Here is a 22,000-nt window from a genome sequence, read left to right on the forward strand (position 1 = left end):
TGGTCACATTCATAATTTTATATAGCGCTTTTCGACATTTCCAGGCACTCAAAGCACTTTACATCAAGAAACTGCTCACCCACTCATATGTAGACACTGGGGGGCAAGATGGAATTAGTGTTTTGCCAAAGGACACAATGACAGTATTCATTTGTGGGAGCTGGAATTGCACTGGCAACCTGTGAGTCAACAGATCTGGCCGCTCTACCGATGATGTTTATGTCAAGAGAGGGATTCGAACCGCCAACCTTCGGTTCAGTGGACGAACATTCTACCATCTACGAACTGAGCTACTCTCGCTCTGCGTTTTCAAGGGCAATTCTTTTTTTTTACTTATCGTCTCACAAGGTCTCAATTATCAGCACCGTTGGATCTTGACAATAGTTGTAGCACATACTAGATACACCGCAATCCTTTTTCTGCAGTGAAGTGTGAACATTAAAGTGAACGGAGGTGGGGTCTTTGCTGGAGAGAGAGAAAGAGGGAGAAAGAGAGAGAGAGAACGGGAGGGAGGGGATTCGGGGGGGATAAGCGAGAGGAGAGAAGGAGAGCCAGAGGAGAGCATGCGATCCAGACAACGCGGTCAGATTGCAATGAGGACTGACAGTAGAAACAGCTTAAGGTAGACAGGATGGCTATTTAACAGAGGCGGTCGGATTTTTGGGGGAGCCCCGATTTAAACATTTTTTTAGCTACCACCCACGCACCTCCATCAACAACCCCATTGCCCTGGTAAGATTTCGTCACTATTTTTACATCTGCATGATAACAGAAGTGACTGCAGCACTGAGGTAGTAGAGCTATGCACGGATTTGGTAATGTGCAACACCATGGTGGCTATTTTGGGTTCAAGGTAATTCAGCATCAGTGGACAGGCTGAAGTTAGCAGGGTCTATCGGACGAGTTTGATGCACAACTTGGTTACATAACAGCAATTGATTAAAGATGACTACATTGAGAAAGACTATAGCGGGCTTGTGTCACTGATATTACAACCGTGACTGCAAATCTGACATCTCTAGTTCGGATGAGTCAACATTCTGGATCTGTTTTATTTTTTGGTCCCTGGCTGACACCGTTGCACTGAACCAAAAAGTAATCCCCCTTTTAGGAATAATGCAACCATATATACTGCAAAATAGGGGAGATAAAAGCAAAGGGAGAAAAAGATGAAGCTATAGGCTGAAATGTAAGAAATCCATTCACAAAACAGACCTGAATATATTCACTTAAATTTTTTTATTTGAATGCCTATACTGGATGACGCTCCAGGCCAGCATACTGCTTTGAATTTCCTGGATAAGTGATCAATAAGTCAGAAGGGAGGGCATCTGTTTTAGGTTTCTTTTTTTGGAGGAGGAGGGGTTGGTTAATTAGCTCTTTCAACATGGCATTCACCTGAAAACTTATTGTATAGAAGGATTTGTTAATATCTGTTTAAAAAACATACAAAATACTACAAAAAATTTAACAAATTTTAATTTTAATATACATTTTTTTAGTCTGAATCAGCCATTGATTGCAAAATTTACAGACGAGGAATTTGCTTTGGTATTATGATGCAATATTAAACAAAGGATATAATATTAACTATGATCAAATAAAATGAAAATGCATTAAAATAAGGTAAAAAAAAAAAGAGAGAGAGAGAGATGCAAATACAAAATATACAGTATGGGCAGAACAACAGTGCAAAAGCTATCAGTGCAAATAGGTAAGTAGGTAGTAACATTCAGTGTGACTATACAGTGGTCCCTCGTTTATCACAGGGGGTTATGTTCTAAAAATAACCTGCAATAAGCGAAATCCGCGAAGCAGTCAGCTTAATTTTTTACTATTATTCTATATGTTTTGCAGCTGTAAAACCCCTCACCACACACTTTATACACTTTTCTCAGACGGGCTTTAAGACTTTCTCACATTTCTCTCTTGTTTAATTAATTACTAGTGACTCATGCGTATTTCACAGCTTCTCTGACCAGGAGACAGGCACGGAAGAGACTGATGCACAATGGTCTACAGTCCCTCAGCCAATCAGGACACAGAACACAATGCACGTTCATACACTGTAAAAAGCATGTAAAATTGCATGAAAAAAATCTGTGGAACAGCAAGACCGCGAAACGTGAACCCCGATATAGTGAGGGACCACTGTATACATTTATTTCTTATATTTGTGTTATGATAATGACAGTAGCCTAGTGTCCGTCCACTGATCAAAGGTTGGCGGTTCGAATCCCACTGTCAACAGAAACATCATCGGTAGAGCAGATGTAGTCACATCCAATGATCCACAGGTTGGCAGTGTGATTCCAGCTCCCACAGATGAATGCTGTCGTCGTGTCCTTGGGCAAGACCTACCTACCTCGTCCCTAGTGTCTGCGTACACTGTTGTATGAATGTGTGTGAATGGGTGAGTGGCTCCTTAACGTAAAGCGGTTTGAGTGTCTTGAAGGTAGAAAAAAGCTATATAAAAATGTGACCTTTTACAATTTATCATACTTCCCTGCTCATCTTGCAGTGTCTCATCTTAAAATCAAATGAATCTAAAATGCGCAAAATTATAACAAGCAAAATTTCTTTCAAAAATGGTTACCGTGTCTGTATCTGAGATTGGCGATATCCTAAAATCGTTTTACAAAGTCTGCAATCTTTGATAACCACTTGGTTGCGCAGAATACTGAATACTCCAAAGCCGTTCAATGTTTAAACTTGTATTTAATAATTCATTGATAATAGGCGTCTGGCAGCTGGGTCCATCTCTCTGAAAGAACAATAGCTTTGAATATATACCCCACACGATTCAACAAGCTTCAGATTTAAATGTTTGTCTGTCGCACATGAATGCCACCGGAATGAAAAATCCAATATACAGTCCAATTCTATAGAGGTATTAACTATGCTGTCTCTATAATCATGCTCTAAGAGACGCTAATTAGATTCATAGGAGAATAAAGCATCTGAATCTAATTTCTTAAGTCGTCTTTTCAGTTATTCAGAGTAAATAATGGCTGCTTTTTCCTTTGAGGGATGACTTTAGAGAAATGCTTTTAAAATGAGATGAGTGTTGTTGTCAGTGGATCTGTTATTCCAAGCCTAAAATGGTATGACACTGAAAATAAACTGGCAGTTGTCTAGTTTGCTTGGAGAATGGTGCATAGGCTTGTTATGAACCAGTGCAAATGATAAAATGAAGGGTATACAGTTTAATGAAAGTGCGGTAGGCCATTTATACTTCATTGTTAACATTGAGAAACCTTTCAAATGTAAAAGTTTTTATTTGAACAGTATAATGATAATGATATTTTCAGAACTGTCTGGAAATGGAGGAATCTAAGGACACACTGATGCCTTAGAGATTCTATAATACAGAGTAGTATGATTATATCCATACCAAACTATAGTTTTAGCATTATTTGAACTGTTTTGAGTTTTAGCATGATTCACCTTTAAGCTGTCTTACAACTGACTTATCTACAGCTTCTGAGAGTTTACACTTCACTGTGATTGGTTACACCTGCTGTCACTCATTCAGAGCATGACAGGTTGACCAAAAGGAGGAGTGAGGGGGACAAAATGTGCATGTTTGATTATACAGAGTTCCATTAAACAGATAAGCACAGAGCTGCTAAATGCTGATATCACTAAAATAACATAACATGGATCAGATCATGATTTGATTTTACCATCACATCACCTGGCCCTAGAGTTGTCATTATTATTATTATTATTATTATTATTATTATTATTATTATTATTATTATTATTATTATTATTATTATTATTATTATTATTATTATTATTATTGCACCTTTAACAGAAAATCTAGCTGCAGACAAATGCTTATAGTTTTGCTTAATGAAGTCTGCAGAGGTGAAAGTATACTCAACTCACTAAATATTTAACATGTGTTCATTGCTTTACATGCATTATGCATAAGCAGAGATCCATCACTGAACTCCAACCAGAAAACACAAACATTATTCAACCCTCATGCCATTATTGTGACACATGGCTGCAGTTTGTTCAACTTTAATTACCAGAGTCTGCATGTTAACACGCTCCCTGCAGCTAACCTAGTAATGTGAGAGCCAGTGTTACACCCCTTCAGTTATTTATGAGATTGAGGCTTGAAAATGCAGATTTTATTTTAGTATCTATTTGAACAACAACAAAGGAAACAAACTACCTTCCTGATTTTAATTGCATCACAGATATTTTGTAATAACAAACATTATAATTATAACAAACATTATAGGTCATTACATAATGCAGATATTGAAAAAAAAATCTTTGAATTTAGTTTGCTTTGAAATTCTGCCCTTGGTAAATTGAAATGTTAAACACTTGTCTTATACACAGTAATTGGCAGTAATAGTTTACAGACTGTATTTTAGTCCATACAAGACCAAGGCAATTAGGATTACATTTGAGCTGTCAGCAAACAAGCTGGGTTTTGAAAACTGAACAAACTTTGGCCAACTTGGACATTAATCAGAGCGACAATGCTGTCATGTTTTTGTATGATAATGAAAACACTGAAGGCATTGGTAAACACATGACTTTTTGATGTTGCTTTTATAGTTTGATTAATTGATGAATTAATCATTGGCTTTATATAGAGCCTTTCATGACACCCAAAACACTTTGCAGTCATTATTCATTCACTCCACCCTCACCACTTTCATAATGGGCAATGTCGGTGAAGTGTCTTGCCCAATGACACAACAACCATTTTTGCCACTGGCGTTTCACTGTGGTGCCTGATATTCCCAGCCGTCTCCCATTCAAGTACTAACCAGGCCCAGTCTTGCTTAGCTTCTGAGATCTGACAAGATCAGGCTTTGACAAGCCGGTATGGCCACCAAGGACACAACAACACTACAAACTGGTCAACCAGAACTGAACTAAGCCAAAAGCTCTACCACCTGAGCCACAATCAGTCCAGAAAATCTGTGGAAAGAATCCATGTAATAGTCCTAGTACTAGTAATTCTGAAGTGTACTGTATAATATTTCTGGTGGTTTTGCTGGTCTCCATGTCATTTATTTCCCTGGAATGTTCCACAGTCAGAAATTACGGTAATCTAATTCATCTCCATGGGGAGTTTCACAGGCCAAGATATAGGACAGATTTGTAGAGCGGTAACCCTGCTCTCCGCTTTTTCAAGTGTTTTGTTTGTTTGTTTGTTTTTAATTTTGTATAATTAAATAAATAGAAGATTTGTTTAATGCCATATGTGCAATATACCAGGTAAAACAATAACATTGCCATAAATACAAGCAGAGATGTCACACATAGCACATTTAAACATTAAGTTAAAAGGAAGCTCTTTTTAAAACAACCATAAATGTGTATCAGTTTTAGCAATACCATTTTTTATTTGTATGTTAAAGTTTGCATCAACAACTTTTTCTTCCAATAAAACTCTGCTACATCACCTCAGCTTTTTAAAGCATCAAAATTGTTCACAATGATGATGTAGAAAACATGAGGTACAAACCAAAAACATACTTTATGAGTCACCAACTTCACATCAACACACATTCATCTGGGGCTTTCATTTTGACTTGCACTTTTCTGACCATGTTCTAAGCCATCGTACGTCAACAAACCTCAAGAAAACAAGAGTGCTCAGTGTCTGTAAATGAGTTGTAATCATTAACTGTACGTATAAATGAACATAGCCAACCTGCGTTCCTCCTTCGACTCCAATTCACTTTACATTAGAAAACTGTCACCTCTCTCCATAACTGCTGCAGTGAGCCTTGTCATTTTGGTCTTAAAATGTTCATATTAAGCTGTTCGACATAATCCTGGTAACAGCCTCGTTCCATTATGTGTTGACGTCACACTCTCTCAGTCCACTTCTTTTTGCAGTCTATGGTTGTGATGTTACAGGCAGCAAAACCATCACTGTGTTTTGAAAAGCAGAACTGTAATTTTTCTGTCAGTGGTAAACGGCACTTAACCCAGACACCAGGTTTTGTTTGTGCTGACCAGTGCTTTTACAAGAGAAAAGCATTATGAAAAAGCTTGAAAATGGGTCACATACGCATTGACAATTTCTGAACATACACCTAACATCACAGTCTAAGAATTTCACTTTGCTTCCACAGCTTTGTCTTAGCTCGCATTGGCTTGCTTCTTGATCCAGAGACTGAAAACGTCCCCAGTGCACTCCTGACAAAATGCCACAAGCCTGACTAATTAGAGAGGAAGTCTTCTGATGCATGGGACCTGGTCAGACAGCTCAATATTACTGCTTGCTGCTTTGAGGTTATGGATAACAAGGAAAGAAATGGTTGTGTTTATTTTCCTGGAAACCTCACTTTCTCCCAAATACAAGAAAATCATTTTGGGTTGCCAGGAACTATGTACCCCTTATTTTTTTTCTATTACGGAAAAAAACATTCAAACAAGTACAAAAAGCAAAAAAAATAATCCTTCTAAACATGTTTTCATGCTGTACTCTGGAGTTGTGTGTGATGTAATTCTGCACAATTAGTCTTCTTCTCTCTGCTCTCAATTCCTGTGTCAGTAATCCATCCATCCAGTGCCATTAAAGTTCATGCACCTTCACACACTTGTTCTGTCTTTTCCTAATTGCCTCCACTGTGGATATGGCTTTCAAAAAGAGATGTTATTGTTTTTAGCTTCATAATGGCCACTTCATGTTTCACTAAACCAAGAGACGCAGCCCCAGTTTGGCAAATTCCATGGCAACCAGGTTTTTGAGGTGTTTACATTACATATAGGTTATCCATTAGCTTCAGAATAAGGACAAATTCTGACAGTTGCCATAGTGATTTACAATCTAAAGGTCTTGTATTATGCAAAATAGACACTTGTGAGGTTTAAGCCTTGTTGTAATGTTGTTACCTCATCAAAAACATATCTGGAGTTGTGTTTTGTTTCATTCACAGATGTTTGAGAAATCCTGCATTATTAGGCCGTCAAGCTCAAACTGCTCTGTTCCACCTTGTGATGTCATGAAGTGGTAGTTTTCAAGTTAACAGCTATCTTTTATCTTTTTATATATTTTTTTTTTCATTGTGCTAATGATTCTTGTGAATGTGTATGAAGTTTAACAACACACTTCCTGTATTATCACATGACATCACAAGGTGGAACAGAGTGTTTTTGGTTTGAGGGAAGACCTGTACCCTACTAAAAATGTACGGTTTATGTGTTAGATGTGTCAATGAAACAAAACACAACTCCAGGTCTGTTTGTGATGACGAAAAAACATTATAACATATCAGAGAACAGAGTAATATGGACCCTTTAAAACAAAATATTCTATCTTTTGAATGGGAAAAAAGTGTCAAAATGTTGCAGATAACAGGAAGCTGAAATATATTAATACAACAGGAAATAAAAGAGTTACTGTATGCATGTATTTTTTAAAAGTTCAAATACCTAATCTATAACATTTAAAGGGCCCATATTATGCTGTTTTATGATCTATATCATAATGTTGTTTCCTCATTAAAAACACTCCTGGAGTTGGGTTTTGTTTCATTCACACATGTTTAACACACAAACTACATATTTATGCTGAGTTCTTTTCTCAAACAGAAAATACACTGTTCCACCTTGTGATGTCATGCGGTAATACAGGAAGTGCTCCACTATATTTTTAAACTCCATACACCTTCACTAGAATCATTTCGGTGATTTCAGCCCTGGAATTGCTGATCTGTACTGAACTAAAAGGTAAAAGGTAACTGTTAAGTTGAAAACTACCACTTCATGACATCACAAGGTTGAACAGAGCATTTTGAGCTTTGGAGAAGTAGACTAATAATAACCTTTAAGATCATCTAACGAAGAACTGTTTCTAAATATCAACATATCTAGACAACACAGTTTGAATTATGTTAAACTGGTTACAATCAATGCAGTATCTAAAGCTAATTAATTATGCTATTCTTGCCACTCCACCAACAAGACTACAGCTCTCTGGCTCTTTTTCAGCTTCTTCCTGAGGTCACCAGTAATCATCTGCCTCTGTCTGCGCCGCGTTTTCATTTGCATAGTGATGTGGCATGTTTTATGCTTGGAGCGCTTGAATTAAAGGGTTTTAAAAGTACATGTGCTTGAAAGGTAGTTGTATTCAAATGAGACAGATTGATTGTGAGTCTTAGTTGGTTGTAATTTTCTATAATCCTACAGTAAACACAGGCCAGACATGACATTATGGACAGTTGAGTGGCTGAAGTGTGATTGGACCCAAGCCAACCTGAGCCGCGCACCTGAACCGATCATACACCAGTAGATCTGTGCAGAATATTCATGCAATTACAGACCTGCTTGTCCCCATGGAGACATCAGTGCTTTTCCTGGAATGTTACGCAGTATGGATTGTGGCACTTGTTTATTTTCAGGCAATGCCACCAGGTCAAGTTACAGGTCAGATCTGTGCACACCTGCTCCCAGTAATAATCCCTGTTTTTCAAGGTATTTATTTAGAATCTGGACCACGTGTAACTCAAGAAATGCAAGACAGATTATATTAATTCCTCACTGGTACAATCTCCACGGAGATGAGCACGGGGAAGACCCATCACCAAAAATTGACAGAGTGCACATTTAAATCAAAATGTGCATAATTTAGGTTCACGTTTGGATGAAATGGCTTTTACTACTAGTACTATCACTTCAACTGGATCCAAAAATATTGCTACTAACCACAATTTTAACAGTACTATTACATGTGATGAAGTTGTCAAATCTTTGTAGGTCCATTGTTTATTAATATTATTTCTATTCTTTCTCTTCTGCAGCTTCAAAATGTCTGACTTCGAGGATTTCATCAAACCCGAAGGCCAAACAAATGTTTCAGACAGTTACCAGCTCAATCCCACCAGTGTTATAGTATCGGTCGTCTTCTCTCTCATTTTCCTCTTGGGTACCATCGGGAACAGCTTGGTTTTAGCTGTGCTGCTGCGGAGTGGCCAAGTGGGATACAACACCACCAATCTCTTCATCCTGAACCTGAGCGTGGCCGATTTCTTCTTCATCATTTTTTGTGTGCCATTCCAAGCCACCATCTACTCGCTGGAGGGCTGGGTGTTTGGGTCCTTCATGTGCAAAGTGGTGCATTTCTTCATCAACCTCACCATGTATGCTAGCAGCTTCACACTAGCAGCCGTCTCGGTCGACAGGTAAGGAGAAGAAAGATCACTCATTTTTACTGGGGTCACTTGTGCAGCTACTATAATTTTCAGAAACCTACCATTATCAACAACAACCGGTCATGGACTTTCCAATTTCATTTTGAAACTATTCTATGTCTAAATGCAACAAAAACAGTAATTTAGAGTTAAAAGTGCACTATGCAGTTTTTGTGGTGGAGGGTCAACCATTTGACTCCAGATGGTTGATCTTCCATCATGTCGATGGGGGCGATAGTAGCTCAGTTCATTAGTGTTTGAGTGTTTGTCCACTGACTCGGTTGGTGGTTTGAATCCCACTCTCAACATAAACATCATTGGCTGAGCAATTAGATCCACTGACCTACAGGTTGGCAATATGATTCTAGTTCATATGTGTGTGAATGGGGAGTGGCTCCTTGATGTAAAGAGCTTTGAGTGCCTTGAAGGTGGAAAATCGCTATATAAAAATGTGACCCTTTACCATTTACCATCTCATTTGCTTTGCCTGAGAAGTTCCATAATATGGTATTAAACTTATCTGTTTACATGGAGACAAGCAGGTAAACTTTCAGGGCAGATCTGTGGACAGGTGACCACACTCAGTAAGGTTGCATCTAACAATGCAACAACATATGCAATTGTGTAATGTGTTAATGTGCAATGTAAAAGGGCAAATACATATGTTTAATGCTATACTGGAACTCCTAGACAAAGCAATAAAACCTCCATTGGGACCATCCACCAGAAAGTTACACAGTGCACTTTTGTTAACATTATTCAGGACTACTTGATCTAAACAAGGACTAAAACAGACTTAATAGGAGTAAACCAAGAATAAACATTAAGAAAAAAGGAATAAAAATTCAATCTGAACGGTCCTTTATTTTTCAAATTTGACCTCATCAAAAACATACAGGGAGTTGTGTTTTGTTTTTTTTCCACAATTGTTTGAGTAATTATTATTATTACTACTACACTCTCACTACATCTTCAAGGCTCAAAATGCTCTGTTCCTCCATGATGAGGAAACAATATAACATAGATCAGAAAACATAACATAATATGGGCCCTTTAAACTAGCTGGGCCTATATATAAAGACACATTTTGTATGAGTCAATTCTCGACTGTTTTCAAGCCTATACCGAATTATCTTTCCAGCTGTCACTTTAATTTAGAGTTATCATTATTTAAACCCGGCTGTTTTAAGAGGCTGCACACATACAGAAGGACTCTTGAACATTGTCAAGTATTCTTCTTGGTCTTTGCCAAGTGTGGAAATTCTGATACAGAAAAACGGCATGCTCATTTCAATGTTTTTGACTGTGAACAAACCATCTGTGAATCCTCTCAGTAAAAAGACCTTCAGAGACATCTTGAACCAAATTCATATTCACACATGATCCACTGACCTACAGGTTGGCAGTGTGATACCAGATGAATGCTGTTGTTGCGTCCTTGGGCAAGACAAGGACCAAATCAGACTTAATAGGACTAAACCTGGAATAAACATTAACAAAATTAGATTACAACTGAACTTTTAAGGAATAAAAATGAAATCTTAAAGGTCCTTTAAAACACAAATTTCTCTCTTGTGAGCTTTAAGGTATATTATCAGCATTTGTCCCCTTACCCTAGTAGATCGAATTCTGCCCTTGACAGATCCAAACATTTTAAAACATTTTATTATGAGCCCTCTATATGAAATACCAGCTGATGGTGATTTCCTCTTTAGACAGTCTAGACTAATGAAATCCCTTTAACATTTGTGTTTTATTGATTGTTTCGTTGCACATTTTGCAATTGGTACAAGCACTTGAGCTGTACTGATGCTTCCAAATTAACAAAGCAAAGAAAAGCAACTGTAACAATATTGTATTTAACTTTTTCTATCCCTCATGATCTGTGCGGGAACCTGATTTATTAGGGGAATGGGACTAGTAATGAGTGGATTATGAGGGGTTATTGGAATTCGTTTAGGGAGCAATGAAAATAGACAGGATTAGAAACAAATGCATCAGAATGAAGAACAATATGGTAAAAAAAAAAAAATTATATCACAATTCATGTTACTTTTGCATTATTTTTAGAGGACACATTATGCAGTTTTCATATTTTTGTCCACTCATCAAATACTTGGAGATGTATTTTTGCTTCATTTACACTTGTTTCATCAGTGTGTTAGTCTTCTGTACAAACAAACAAAAAATTGCACCTTTTGCACTTTGCCCGGATTATTACGTCATAGGTAAAAATTCAGACATCTCTTGCCATAAGCCATCACTGGACTCGTTCTACTGAAATTAAGGGAAATAAGTACTGCAAGAGACAATCATAGCTTTGGCTCTGGTTCTGAAGCAGGCAGAGTAGTAGGCAAATTCTGTGGGTGAACGATGGGGTTTCAAATGCTGTGCTTTGTGACATATCGATGTACCTGATCATTAACAGTGTACAGCATGAAATCAAACTCTTTGGAAACAGTTTGGAGTCTGAAATAGATTTCTGCATCCCACAAGCTTTTAGTCAGTCTTTATTTTTCAATCCGCCTCTTAGTCACAGGATTAGGAGCCCAAACAGCTGATGAATTAATAGGTTCAGAGATTCAATGGGCGAATGCCGCATCTGTGGAGATAAAACATAAGGAATCTGAACAAAAGTTTTAGACTTTAGACTAGACTAGTTTTAGACTAGAGTTCAGAAATATTGCTTAGGTGGTCAGAAAAGCTAGGGCCGGCACAATTTGAAAACCCACACTTCACTGTGATTGGTTAAATTTTGAGGATTCCCCATTCATTGCACTGAAACCTGACACTGGATAGAAGAAGACAGTGATGGAATGTGTTTAAGCTCATCTTTCACAGGGTCACAATGTCATAATTCAATTTATATATTCATATCATCAATCCCATTCAGATGTTACAGAAACAAAATGAGAGGCCATGTTGAGGTGGTTTTGAACAACAAAAGATGATGAAAGCGTGCAGAGGATGATAAGAGAACATGGAGGCAGGTGATTGATAATGGCGCCTTCATAGAGGTGACAGAACAGAACAGAATAGACATAAAAAAAAACACCAAAACATTTTACACGGACACTGTAGAAAATGACTTCAAATTGGGCACCAGATTCTCAAACTGTGAAAGAAGGAAGTAGCTATTTCAATAACTTGCTCCTAGCTCTCACAAACCTTTTGACACATGCCTAGTATTCACATGCATAGGTTTTTTAGGCACGTGCATGGATTTAGAAGGGCTTTTTAGATGATGAAGCAAACGAGGGTTGGAGCATCAAAGCAGAGCCAACATGCTTTCATCACATAGTGGTATAGTGATGCACACAGCTCTTTCTTCTGGGTGTGCACACAGCAGTCTGAGTTTGACACACAAGTTCTGCTTTTAGAAGATACTTTATAGGGGAAAACTAAGATAAATTCAAGTAAAGATCACGCAAAAATTTTAGTCTGTGTACATAAAACTATACACTACTCCAATTTAGGTAGAGTTAGACAGTTGATTGTAAAAACAGATAACATAACATATTTTCTTTTACATTCATGATTCGCAATTGTCAATAAATCCCTTTTACATAGCCTACTCCATCATTCCTTGTCAGTCACACTCACGGCAGCATGCATGATTAGCTGCTATAATTAAATGGCAAAGGATGCAATTATTTAGGTGTTATTAATGCTGTCCTCTGCAAATTACATAACTTCAATGTGTATAATTGAGTCTGTGGACAATAGCGCCCGGGAATCTCATTGTTAGCATCACTATTTCCTGTATATTTATGGTGTTTTTGCAGAGTGACACTAAAATGAATACATATTTAAACATCAGGCAGTGGACAGGGAGCAGGTGGATGTCAGAGGCAACACAGTATACAAAAGTATACAAATAACATGAATGCTTCACCGGAGGACACTTCTATGTTTAGAAAGAGAGATGTTTGTGTCTAATGCAAATTTTGAGACAAACAACGCCTCAAGCCGAAGTACTCTACATATAAAAATAATTGAGCAGAATTTGAATAGGTTGTTTATGTTTTCTGATTTTATTAAAATTGACTCTTAGCTTTGAGCCACAGTGAGCTAGCCAGTGTTCTACTTTGCTACTACTTTATGTGTAATACCAAGAGCATGTATGCCCTCCACTAGTATTGATTTATATGTATCAGACTAAATATTTTAAATGTAGCAGTTCACATTTCAGTTTCTGTAAGACACCACTGCTTCTGGATGTGTTAAAATATGCACTAAATAAATCATAAAAATGTACAACCTTGCATCTTATTATTTAGCTTAAAGAAGACATATTGTGCTTTCGTCTGCAATATAGGCTAGTTAATTTATGACACCCAGGTATCATTATGTTATATTTTAGACATTTGTAATCAATAAATCAATATTCATCTAAAATGACTTAATAAAAGTAGCAAGTCAGCAGATTTCCAGGCTAGTACAGAACAATGGGCGTGTACTGGTGGCAGTGAAAACGGAGATCGATCGGAGCAGTAACGTCTTGAATGAGTATAACGATTACTCAAACATGCATGAATCACTCTAAGTACAGCACTGAGTGGGTAAAAGAGAAGGGACAATTATTATAAAATGATTTAAAGCTCTGAAAAGTCAGATTTGCCGGTCTTTTTAAAAATCTTCATTAACTTCACTATGCAATTTCACAATATTGAGAGGTGTTAATAGTCGTAAGTAGCACAGCCATAGACTGTATTAACTGGATTAAGTGAGTGTGACATCACCCGCAGAGTTCAGCTCCAGTCAAATGAAGTTCACTGAGGCTAGCGCTTATAGGGGCGAATTTAGAGTCAAGGTCTATAGGAATTCCAACCACGAGTATCATAGCAACCAAAGAGCCAATCCGGAGCGAGATCACTGAAGGTAAAGCCCCTTCCTATCCACATTGCTGAAAGAAGTCGCCTGATTTGTCTGTTATTAAAGTTCATATCTTGATTTACAAACAAAATAGTGAATAAAAATACCAGCATCATGTAGAGCGGGTTAATACGAACATTTTAAGGTCAAAATGATGAAGCTCACTGCAACAGCTGCAACAGTTACAGAGATAGGGGCGACAGTTTTCCAATGTAAAGTGAATTGGAGCCAGAGTCGATGGAACCGAAAGTGATCACTTCCTGTTTGGATCACGGCGGCTAGCACGTTAGCCATGTCCATTTATTTATACACTCTATGATCACAACACATAGAGCCATAGGTGCCCAGAACACTTGAGTCAGGTCTTGCTAACTCAACACAAAGTCTCTACCTGAGTAACTGAATATCCCGTCTACACATTACTGCAGCTGCCTCAGAATCTACTGTCATCATTACCTCTGTCGACATTATGAAAGGGTCAATACAAACACTGAATGCCCTCTCACCGCAAACATCCTCAACAAAGGAAGTGCTCTGTTTACTATCTACCAAGGTTCATTTCAGCCGCACAAATCGGCTGACATTTAATAATTGTGTTAGAATATCGAGTATGCAACACAATGGACAACAAAAGTACCATTGTAAGTGATGGGACAACAGACACACAAGTAGATACATTTTTTCAAATGATGTTGAAAAAAACTATATTCAGGGACGTAACCCACATAGAGCAAAACCTGAAGAGTTGCAGAAATATCTGATTGCAGTCCCAGCAGCAAAAGAAGGTGAGACAGTAGCTCTGTTGATTGTGTTTGTCCACTGAGCTGAAGGTTGGTGCTTTGAATCCCACTCTCTATTTAAAAAAACATCATTGGTACCCACAGGTTGGCTGTGGAAAGTGTTATACAAATATGTGACTATTTACCATTTTTTATCAAATTATGTTAACTGGACTAGCTTTAAAATAAAGAATGAGCCAGAATGAGTTAAACTGCACAGACTGCACTAGCATTAATGCTTGGCTGCAGGTGCTGGGGTTTAGGTACTGAGGATTCAGATCACAGACTGTCCCTTTTAAACAAACTGGATTTCAGCATTGAAACAAACTGGCAACCCAAATGAGAGACTCATCTGAAGGTCAGTCTGCTCATCTTCAGAACTAAAATACCACATTTATAATATGAAAAACTTGCTGTTGGATGGATGGATGGAATCATTATCAGTAAAAGCAATATTTGTGTGTGTGTGTGTGGGGGGGGGGGGGGGGTGTAGGGGTGTGTGTGTGTGTGTGTGTGTGTGTGTATGTATGTATGTATGTATGTATATATATATATATATATATATATATATATATATATATATATATATATATATATATATATATATATATATATATATATATATATATATATATATATATATATATATACATACCTTGTATCTGGGGATAGAGATAGGTCATACTTACATAAAAGAGAGAGCTACGATCAGTAAATCAACTTTGGCCATTGAAGAAATACATTATTGAACACTTTTTACATCTTAATTCTCTGCAGTATAATTAGTCTTGTAAAAGGAGCCTTTCTACAGCATGTTTACCTTCCCACATAATCACATTAATAGTGCGTTTATGTGGGAATGTTTAGATCCACAGATAATTGGACTCTTAATGTGTAATGCTAAGCCTGTAATCCTCATATTTTGCTACAATAATTGGCTTCTCCTCCTCTCATAACACCTACTCCAGCTTCCTTTCAAAAGCTCACCTGAATGTGAGTCGTATCACTGCCCTGGTGTCAAAGGACCTGCAGAACCTGGCACCTTTTCACAGACGTCAAGTGGCTTTGGCCCTATTTCATCAAGGTTTCAAAGATGAGAGACTTTCCGCCTTTGTTCCTCAAGTGTCTCTGGTGAAGTGGCTGGTAAAAAGTGCAGAACAAAATAGGTGAAATGTGAAGCTTATCTCTGCTATCTGCAAAATACCTGAAATAAACCAAATAATTATAATAATAGCTTCCAAAATACCCAAACTGCTTTACAATGCATTCATTCACTTCATACTTGGTGCATACTTGGCGCTGACAAACTAATATTGTAGCCACAGCTTGGGTAGACTGACAGAAACGAGGCTGCCAATCTGTGCCATCGTCCATTCCAACTAAAAACACACGAATGCATCACATTCATATATGAGAGTTGGGTTAAGTGTCTTGCCTAATGACACAATGACAGTATATTAGACTGTGTATATATAAATGGACATAGCTAACCCTGCTTGTTTAAAAAAAAAGTGAGCATGGGCGTGCTTCCTGTGAGGTACTGCATCTGTATCTAGCAGTGCGCGTTACATCAAACTGGTATCATAATTTATTAATGCTAAAGTAAATAACATATGCACACCAGTGGAGTGCGGACATATGGAAGGTGTGGGGGCTCACGAAGACACTGTAGACAAACGTGCAGGCTTATGAGGATGTAGACCAGAAGAGAATCCTCCTTATAAAACCTTCAACAGCTTTGCTACAAACTGACTCCTTGGTTGCTACGTTGGAATACCAAATATATAACTCGGCTGTAAATTGGCCCCTATAACCACTAGCCTTAATGAGCTTCATTTGACTGGAGCTGAACGGTACAGGTGATGTCACACTCACTTAGACCACTTCTTTATACAGTCTATGGGCAGTATGCATTAGAGCTGCTGCAGCCCCATTATCGTGGTAATCTCATTCTTAAAATACTAACCAGAATCAACCCTGGTCAGCTTCCAGAGATCAAGTTGGTGACCCATGTTTTATGCATAATGTTTAAAAAAAAAGTCAGAAAATAAAACACAATACCATGAATAAGATCTCTTGTGTCAAATAAAATGGGGCATTGTCTATCAAAACATTGTATTGTGGGATATGTGCCACCAGAAACATCAAACGGCATAGAACAGACTCTGATCCAGGCTTACAGTTGTCATGCTGTAACCTGGTGATGAAACCTGTGCAATATCCCACTCTGAGACCACAAAGTCCTCTGTGTGCAACCCCATGTTTGGAGAGATAGACCTGGATGCCTTTTATTCAACTGCACCTCAAGTCTCCCAGCTGGACATGTTTTGTGGTCATTTTGTCTGATCCTTCCTGATAGTGGCAGGAACAGTTTTGCCATGATACCTGTCAGATATGATGTTACGAGCATGGACTAGACGTCAGAATATGGGCGGCGTCTATATCAAAGCAACTGCGGGGGTGTGACATATTACAGTTTTATCTGCTTCTTCCTTTTACAGTTTGCATGTCAGCTACCCCTGTTTCAAAGGCCCTATATTACACAAAATGGATTCTTGTGAGCTTCAACCCAAGTTATGATACTGTTTCCTCATCAAAAACATACCTGGAGTTGTGTTCTGTTTCATTCACACATGTTTGAGTATTCCTCCACTATTAGTCTGTTATCTCCAAAGATCTAAATGCTCTGTTCCACCTTGTGATGTCATGTAGTGGTAGTTTTCAAGTTAACAGCTAACTTTTACCTTTCATTCAGTGGAGATTGGCAATTCTAAGGCTGAAATCATCCAAATTATTCTAGTGAAGGTGTAGGAGTTTAACACAAGTACAGAACAGAACAGAGTGTTTTCCATTTGAGAGAAAAACGCAGCCTCAAGGGTATGTTTTTGATGAGGAAACACTATAAAATAGATCAGAAAATAGAGTAATATGGGCCTTTTAAGATTCACACAATTCTATGGCTTATGACAGACTTGTCCAAACTTGTTTGTTTTTTTTACCCGTGGTTATATAGTTGAATTATATTCAAAGTAGGGAGCCGCAGACGAGGCCACCATTAGCAAGGTTTGGAACCATAGACTGTATATATAAATAGACATAGCTAACCTGCTGTCTGCCCCATTCCAAAAAAGAAGTGATCATGAGCTGCACTTCCAGCTTTGTCTCTCGCTCCAGTTTATTTTACATTAGAAAACTGTATTAGAAAACTCCCTCTGCTGCTGTCAGGCTCATCATTTTGGTCTTAACATGTTCGTATTAACCCGCTCTACATAATTTTGGTATTTTTATGTAACTATAGATATGAACATTAAAAGCGCACAAATCAGTCACCTTCTTTCCCTGAAGTCGCTCCTGCTGGCATTAGCAACAGGTTTGATTGACAGTGGGAAGGGGCTTTATCTTCAACAGCTTCGTTGGCTCTTTAGTAACTACGATACTTGAGGATGGAATTCCAAACATGGAACTCGGCTCCAAATTCACCCTGTAACTGCTCGACTCAATGATCCTCATCTGACTGGGTGACATTACACTCACTTAGTCCACTTCTTTATACAGTCTATGTTTGGAACATTCATTTGTGAGGAATTAAACCTTTCTTGGATTTGAGTTAAAGAAAAACATTTTTTTTTAAGTATTTTTCAACTATTTCAATCTGTGCCCTTTTCTTTTGATGTGCACTTAGGAATAACACAATTTCTGGTGGTAATTACTATAGTCTATTTTGAGCATGTGTTTTTCTTGTTTTGATATTTTTAAATTGTACTTGCAAAAATGACCATAATTTCCTGTTGGGTTGGACAGTTCCAGTTATAAATAATAACAGAACAATTTGTTTATTCAGATACAGATATGATTGAAAGTTCAACATGTATTCTTCATCTTTTCAACACCTATTCTATAACACCTATTCTATAAACATATTATTACTAACACTCACAACACTCAAACCTGTTTTTCTCTCACTGCAGATATCTGGCCATCCGTTACCCTCTGCGATCCCGTGAACTCCGCACCCCACGTAATGCTGTTGTTGCCATGGTGATCATCTGGGGTCTGTCCCTCGTTTTCGCCGGTCCCTATCTGAGCTACTACGACCTCATCGAATACGACAACAGTACAGTATGCATCCCGGGCTGGGAGGAACAAAACCGGAAAGTCCTTGACACCTGCACTTTCGTATTTGGTTATGTGATCCCTGTTCTTATTGTGAGCATGTCCTACACAAGAACCATCAAGTACCTCTGGACCGCCGTGGACCCTCTAGACGGCATGTCCGAGTCCAAAAGAGCAAAGCGAAAAGTGACTAAAATGATCATTATCGTAACTGTTCTCTTCTGTATTTGCTGGTTGCCGTATCACGTTGTCATCCTGTGCTATCTTTATGGAGATTTCCCCTTCAACCAGATCACGTACGCGTTCCGGCTCCTGTCTCATTGCATGGCTTATGCTAACTCCTGCGTAAACCCCATTGTGTACGCTCTCGTCTCCAAGCATTTTCGCAAGGGATTCAAGAAAGTCTTCAGCTGCATCTTGAGTAAAAATGGTAGGAATAAGGTCCATGTAGTTCACGTGGCTAACACAGTGCCGGGGTTTGAAGCGGGGTCCACAGAAGTGTCGCATATGCACGAGGAGCGGCAGAACGAGTGTGAAATGACAAACAGGCCACGACCGGAGCCCAGAGAGCCAACACTGACTCTGAACCTGCCCTTTCAAAGGCCCACTTGAGCACGAGAGAGACGGGCTCTGCATACAATCTATGGGAGGACTTCACAAACTGTTTAAACTGTGCTGTTTACATTGTGCCGTTTGTTCATTGTGGTGAGAAATGACTCATGGTGACATTGACAAGCTTAACAATTACAGTGTAAATTTAGTGTTTAAGGAGGTGTAGTGACACAAATCTGCTGCCAGAAAATATTGTGTTTTCAATTTTTATCAAAGCATCAGCATGATTGTGTTTTCAAATACTTCATGTTTTTGTCCAAAATCTGCCTTTAATTAATTTGCGTTTAATTGATTTTTTAAAATTTTGTTATGCGGTTATGTTATTTTTGATATGATATCTGCTGTCAAGAGTATTGGTTTGTGGTGATGTGATGTCTGACACTGACTTGGTTTTTGATACTGTTCATTAATAATCATTGTATAGTTCATATCAGTGCAGCTATTAGCAACCTGGAGCCAACATATAGAAGAACATCCTTTCTTTCTTTCTTTCTTTCTTTATCTTTATTTCTACAGGGGAACCCAATGAGAGCACTTGGCCTCTCTTTTTCATGGGTGCCCTATTTAAAATACAATACAAGCAGAAAAACAAACAAAACAAATGAACATAAGTATATGAGTCCATATAAAACATTAGAAATAGGTGCGCGTGTGTGTATAAAAGTTCCTTACCAGATTATTAAATTACTATTGTGTCACTAATGTATACAGTTTTGCTTTTCCTTGAAGTGTATTCCATTTTGACGCAAAACAGCTAAAAGCTCTCTTTTTAGACAGCAATGATAATGCACTCCTGGAAACACTTTATAATGACTACACAACCGTAGTAAAGCATGCACAAAGACTTAATCCATAATCAACAAATAGCTTCTTCAGAATGGTTTAAGCTTGGTAACTACTTAATTAAGGAGTTAGGATTAGGAGTTATGGTTATTGTTTATTATTATGTAGTTCCTATGCCTAATCATTCTTAATAGCATTTGTCCATTATTAGGTGATTTTTCATGCTTTACTAAGACTGACTAAGGTGTAGTTATTATAAAGTGTTACCATACTCCCTTGTTATCTACCCCAAATGCAAACAAAATGATTCTACAGAATTGTAACAGAAAACTATGCTGTGTGAAGACATTCTGGAAAAAAATGGTCCAATCAGACAATCTTAAAACGCCTTAATCACAGCTTGCACTCTGGCATTTCTTTTATATGCTTCAGGTGTAATCAATTGTCATTTAAAATCCTTTTATCATAATAGCTGCTACTTACTCCTCTTTTGCAGTGAACAACAGGAAGACTTACATCTGAGCTTTTGCCTGAATCATTATAATCATGTTTAAGTGAGCTCACGTGGAGGAAGCAAATAGTGCGAGCGAAGATCACTCACTCTAACGTGTTTTCTGACAAAGGCTGCAATGACAGTTTGAGTCCAGTGTTGATTTTTACAGCTAAATCAGTATGCATTTCTTTCTACTGCAAGATTTAAATACTTACTGCTCGCTAAACCTGTTTTGCATGCAGAACACAGCTCATTTTCAGATATGTAATGAAATAACGCACTCACGCATAACATCAAGGCACACGGTATGTTCACTAGCATCGCAGATAATTAGAACTGGTCGTTTTCAAAGCATGTTTATCTTTCTTCTTTGTTGTGTATATAATTACGAATATTGCTAAGTACTTGCTTCAATACACCATTTTAAAGCTGTATATTCTGTATATTTCAAAGCTGTGGATCTTTGGTACTGCATCTCTTCCTCTTTCTCTTTCTCTCTCTGTTTGGACCATAGACTATAATGTGTCTATGTTTTTGACTGTGAGCTTGTGTCTACCTCAAAATGATGGAAAACAAGATCTAAAGCTTTTGTGTTGTGTAAGGTGCAGCTGTCCTAGAAGAGCTTAAAGAAAAAAGCATTCCCTGTTTCAATGGATCCGGGCTATTGTGTTGATATTAATCTTGATTCATCTGTTTTGCTTATTTGGATGTTATCATTTTCAAAACTGAACACAGTATTTTGACATTATATATACACATGATGCATTATTAGAGATAAGATGTGTTTACAAAGATATTTGAAAGTGCAATCTAATCCCTAAATAAATATTTTTGCTGTGACATTGTATTGAATTTATGTTAAAGTAGCGTAACTGCCATCACCTCCGAAAAGCAGTGACGAGTAGGTCATTAACACCTTGAAAAACGAAACCACGTGTCACTGAAAAAAAACCAATCTGACTGGAGGATCACATTTTACTGGGCCTGAGATGCAATGCCGGACGTGGGACCAAACTCATATCAATCTGTGTAAAAAATACAAAGAGACATTTTGAGATTCTGACATAGGAACTCGCTATTTGTACAGCTTCAGGGCAGAACTGTGTTTGAAGCTGCAGTGAACAATCAAGTACAGGGGTTAAAGGCGCCGCTAGGCTATAAGTCAC

The 22,000-nt window shown here is 37.9% G+C and overlaps 1 protein-coding gene, 1 long non-coding RNA gene and 1 pseudogene across 2 annotated transcripts in view; 1 reads left to right on the plus strand and 2 right to left on the minus strand.

Moving 5' to 3' along the window:
- LOC129456454 (uncharacterized) overlaps positions 1–22,000 on the minus strand; it is a 151,253-nt gene that overhangs the window by 70,829 nt on the left and 58,424 nt on the right. Inside the window, exon 2 of the long non-coding RNA XR_008648778.1 lies at positions 6,982–7,030. This is a non-coding gene — a long non-coding RNA (uncharacterized LOC129456454). The remainder of the gene's footprint in view (positions 1–6,981; positions 7,031–22,000) is intronic.
- galr2b (galanin receptor 2b) lies at positions 679–21,673 on the plus strand. The gene is made up of 3 exons (XM_033971318.2): positions 679–732; positions 8,790–9,170; positions 18,802–21,673. The coding sequence occupies exons 2-3, from the start codon at positions 8,797–8,799 to the stop codon at positions 19,556–19,558; spliced, it is 1,131 nt and encodes a 376-aa protein (XP_033827209.1). The 5' UTR covers positions 679–732; positions 8,790–8,796; the 3' UTR covers positions 19,559–21,673.
- Positions 4,752–4,869, minus strand: LOC117375577 (5S ribosomal RNA; annotated as a pseudogene).

This window comes from Periophthalmus magnuspinnatus, chromosome 8 (genome assembly GCF_009829125.3).
Source record: "Periophthalmus magnuspinnatus isolate fPerMag1 chromosome 8, fPerMag1.2.pri, whole genome shotgun sequence".
Taxonomy (NCBI): Eukaryota; Metazoa; Chordata; class Actinopteri; order Gobiiformes; family Gobiidae; genus Periophthalmus; species Periophthalmus magnuspinnatus.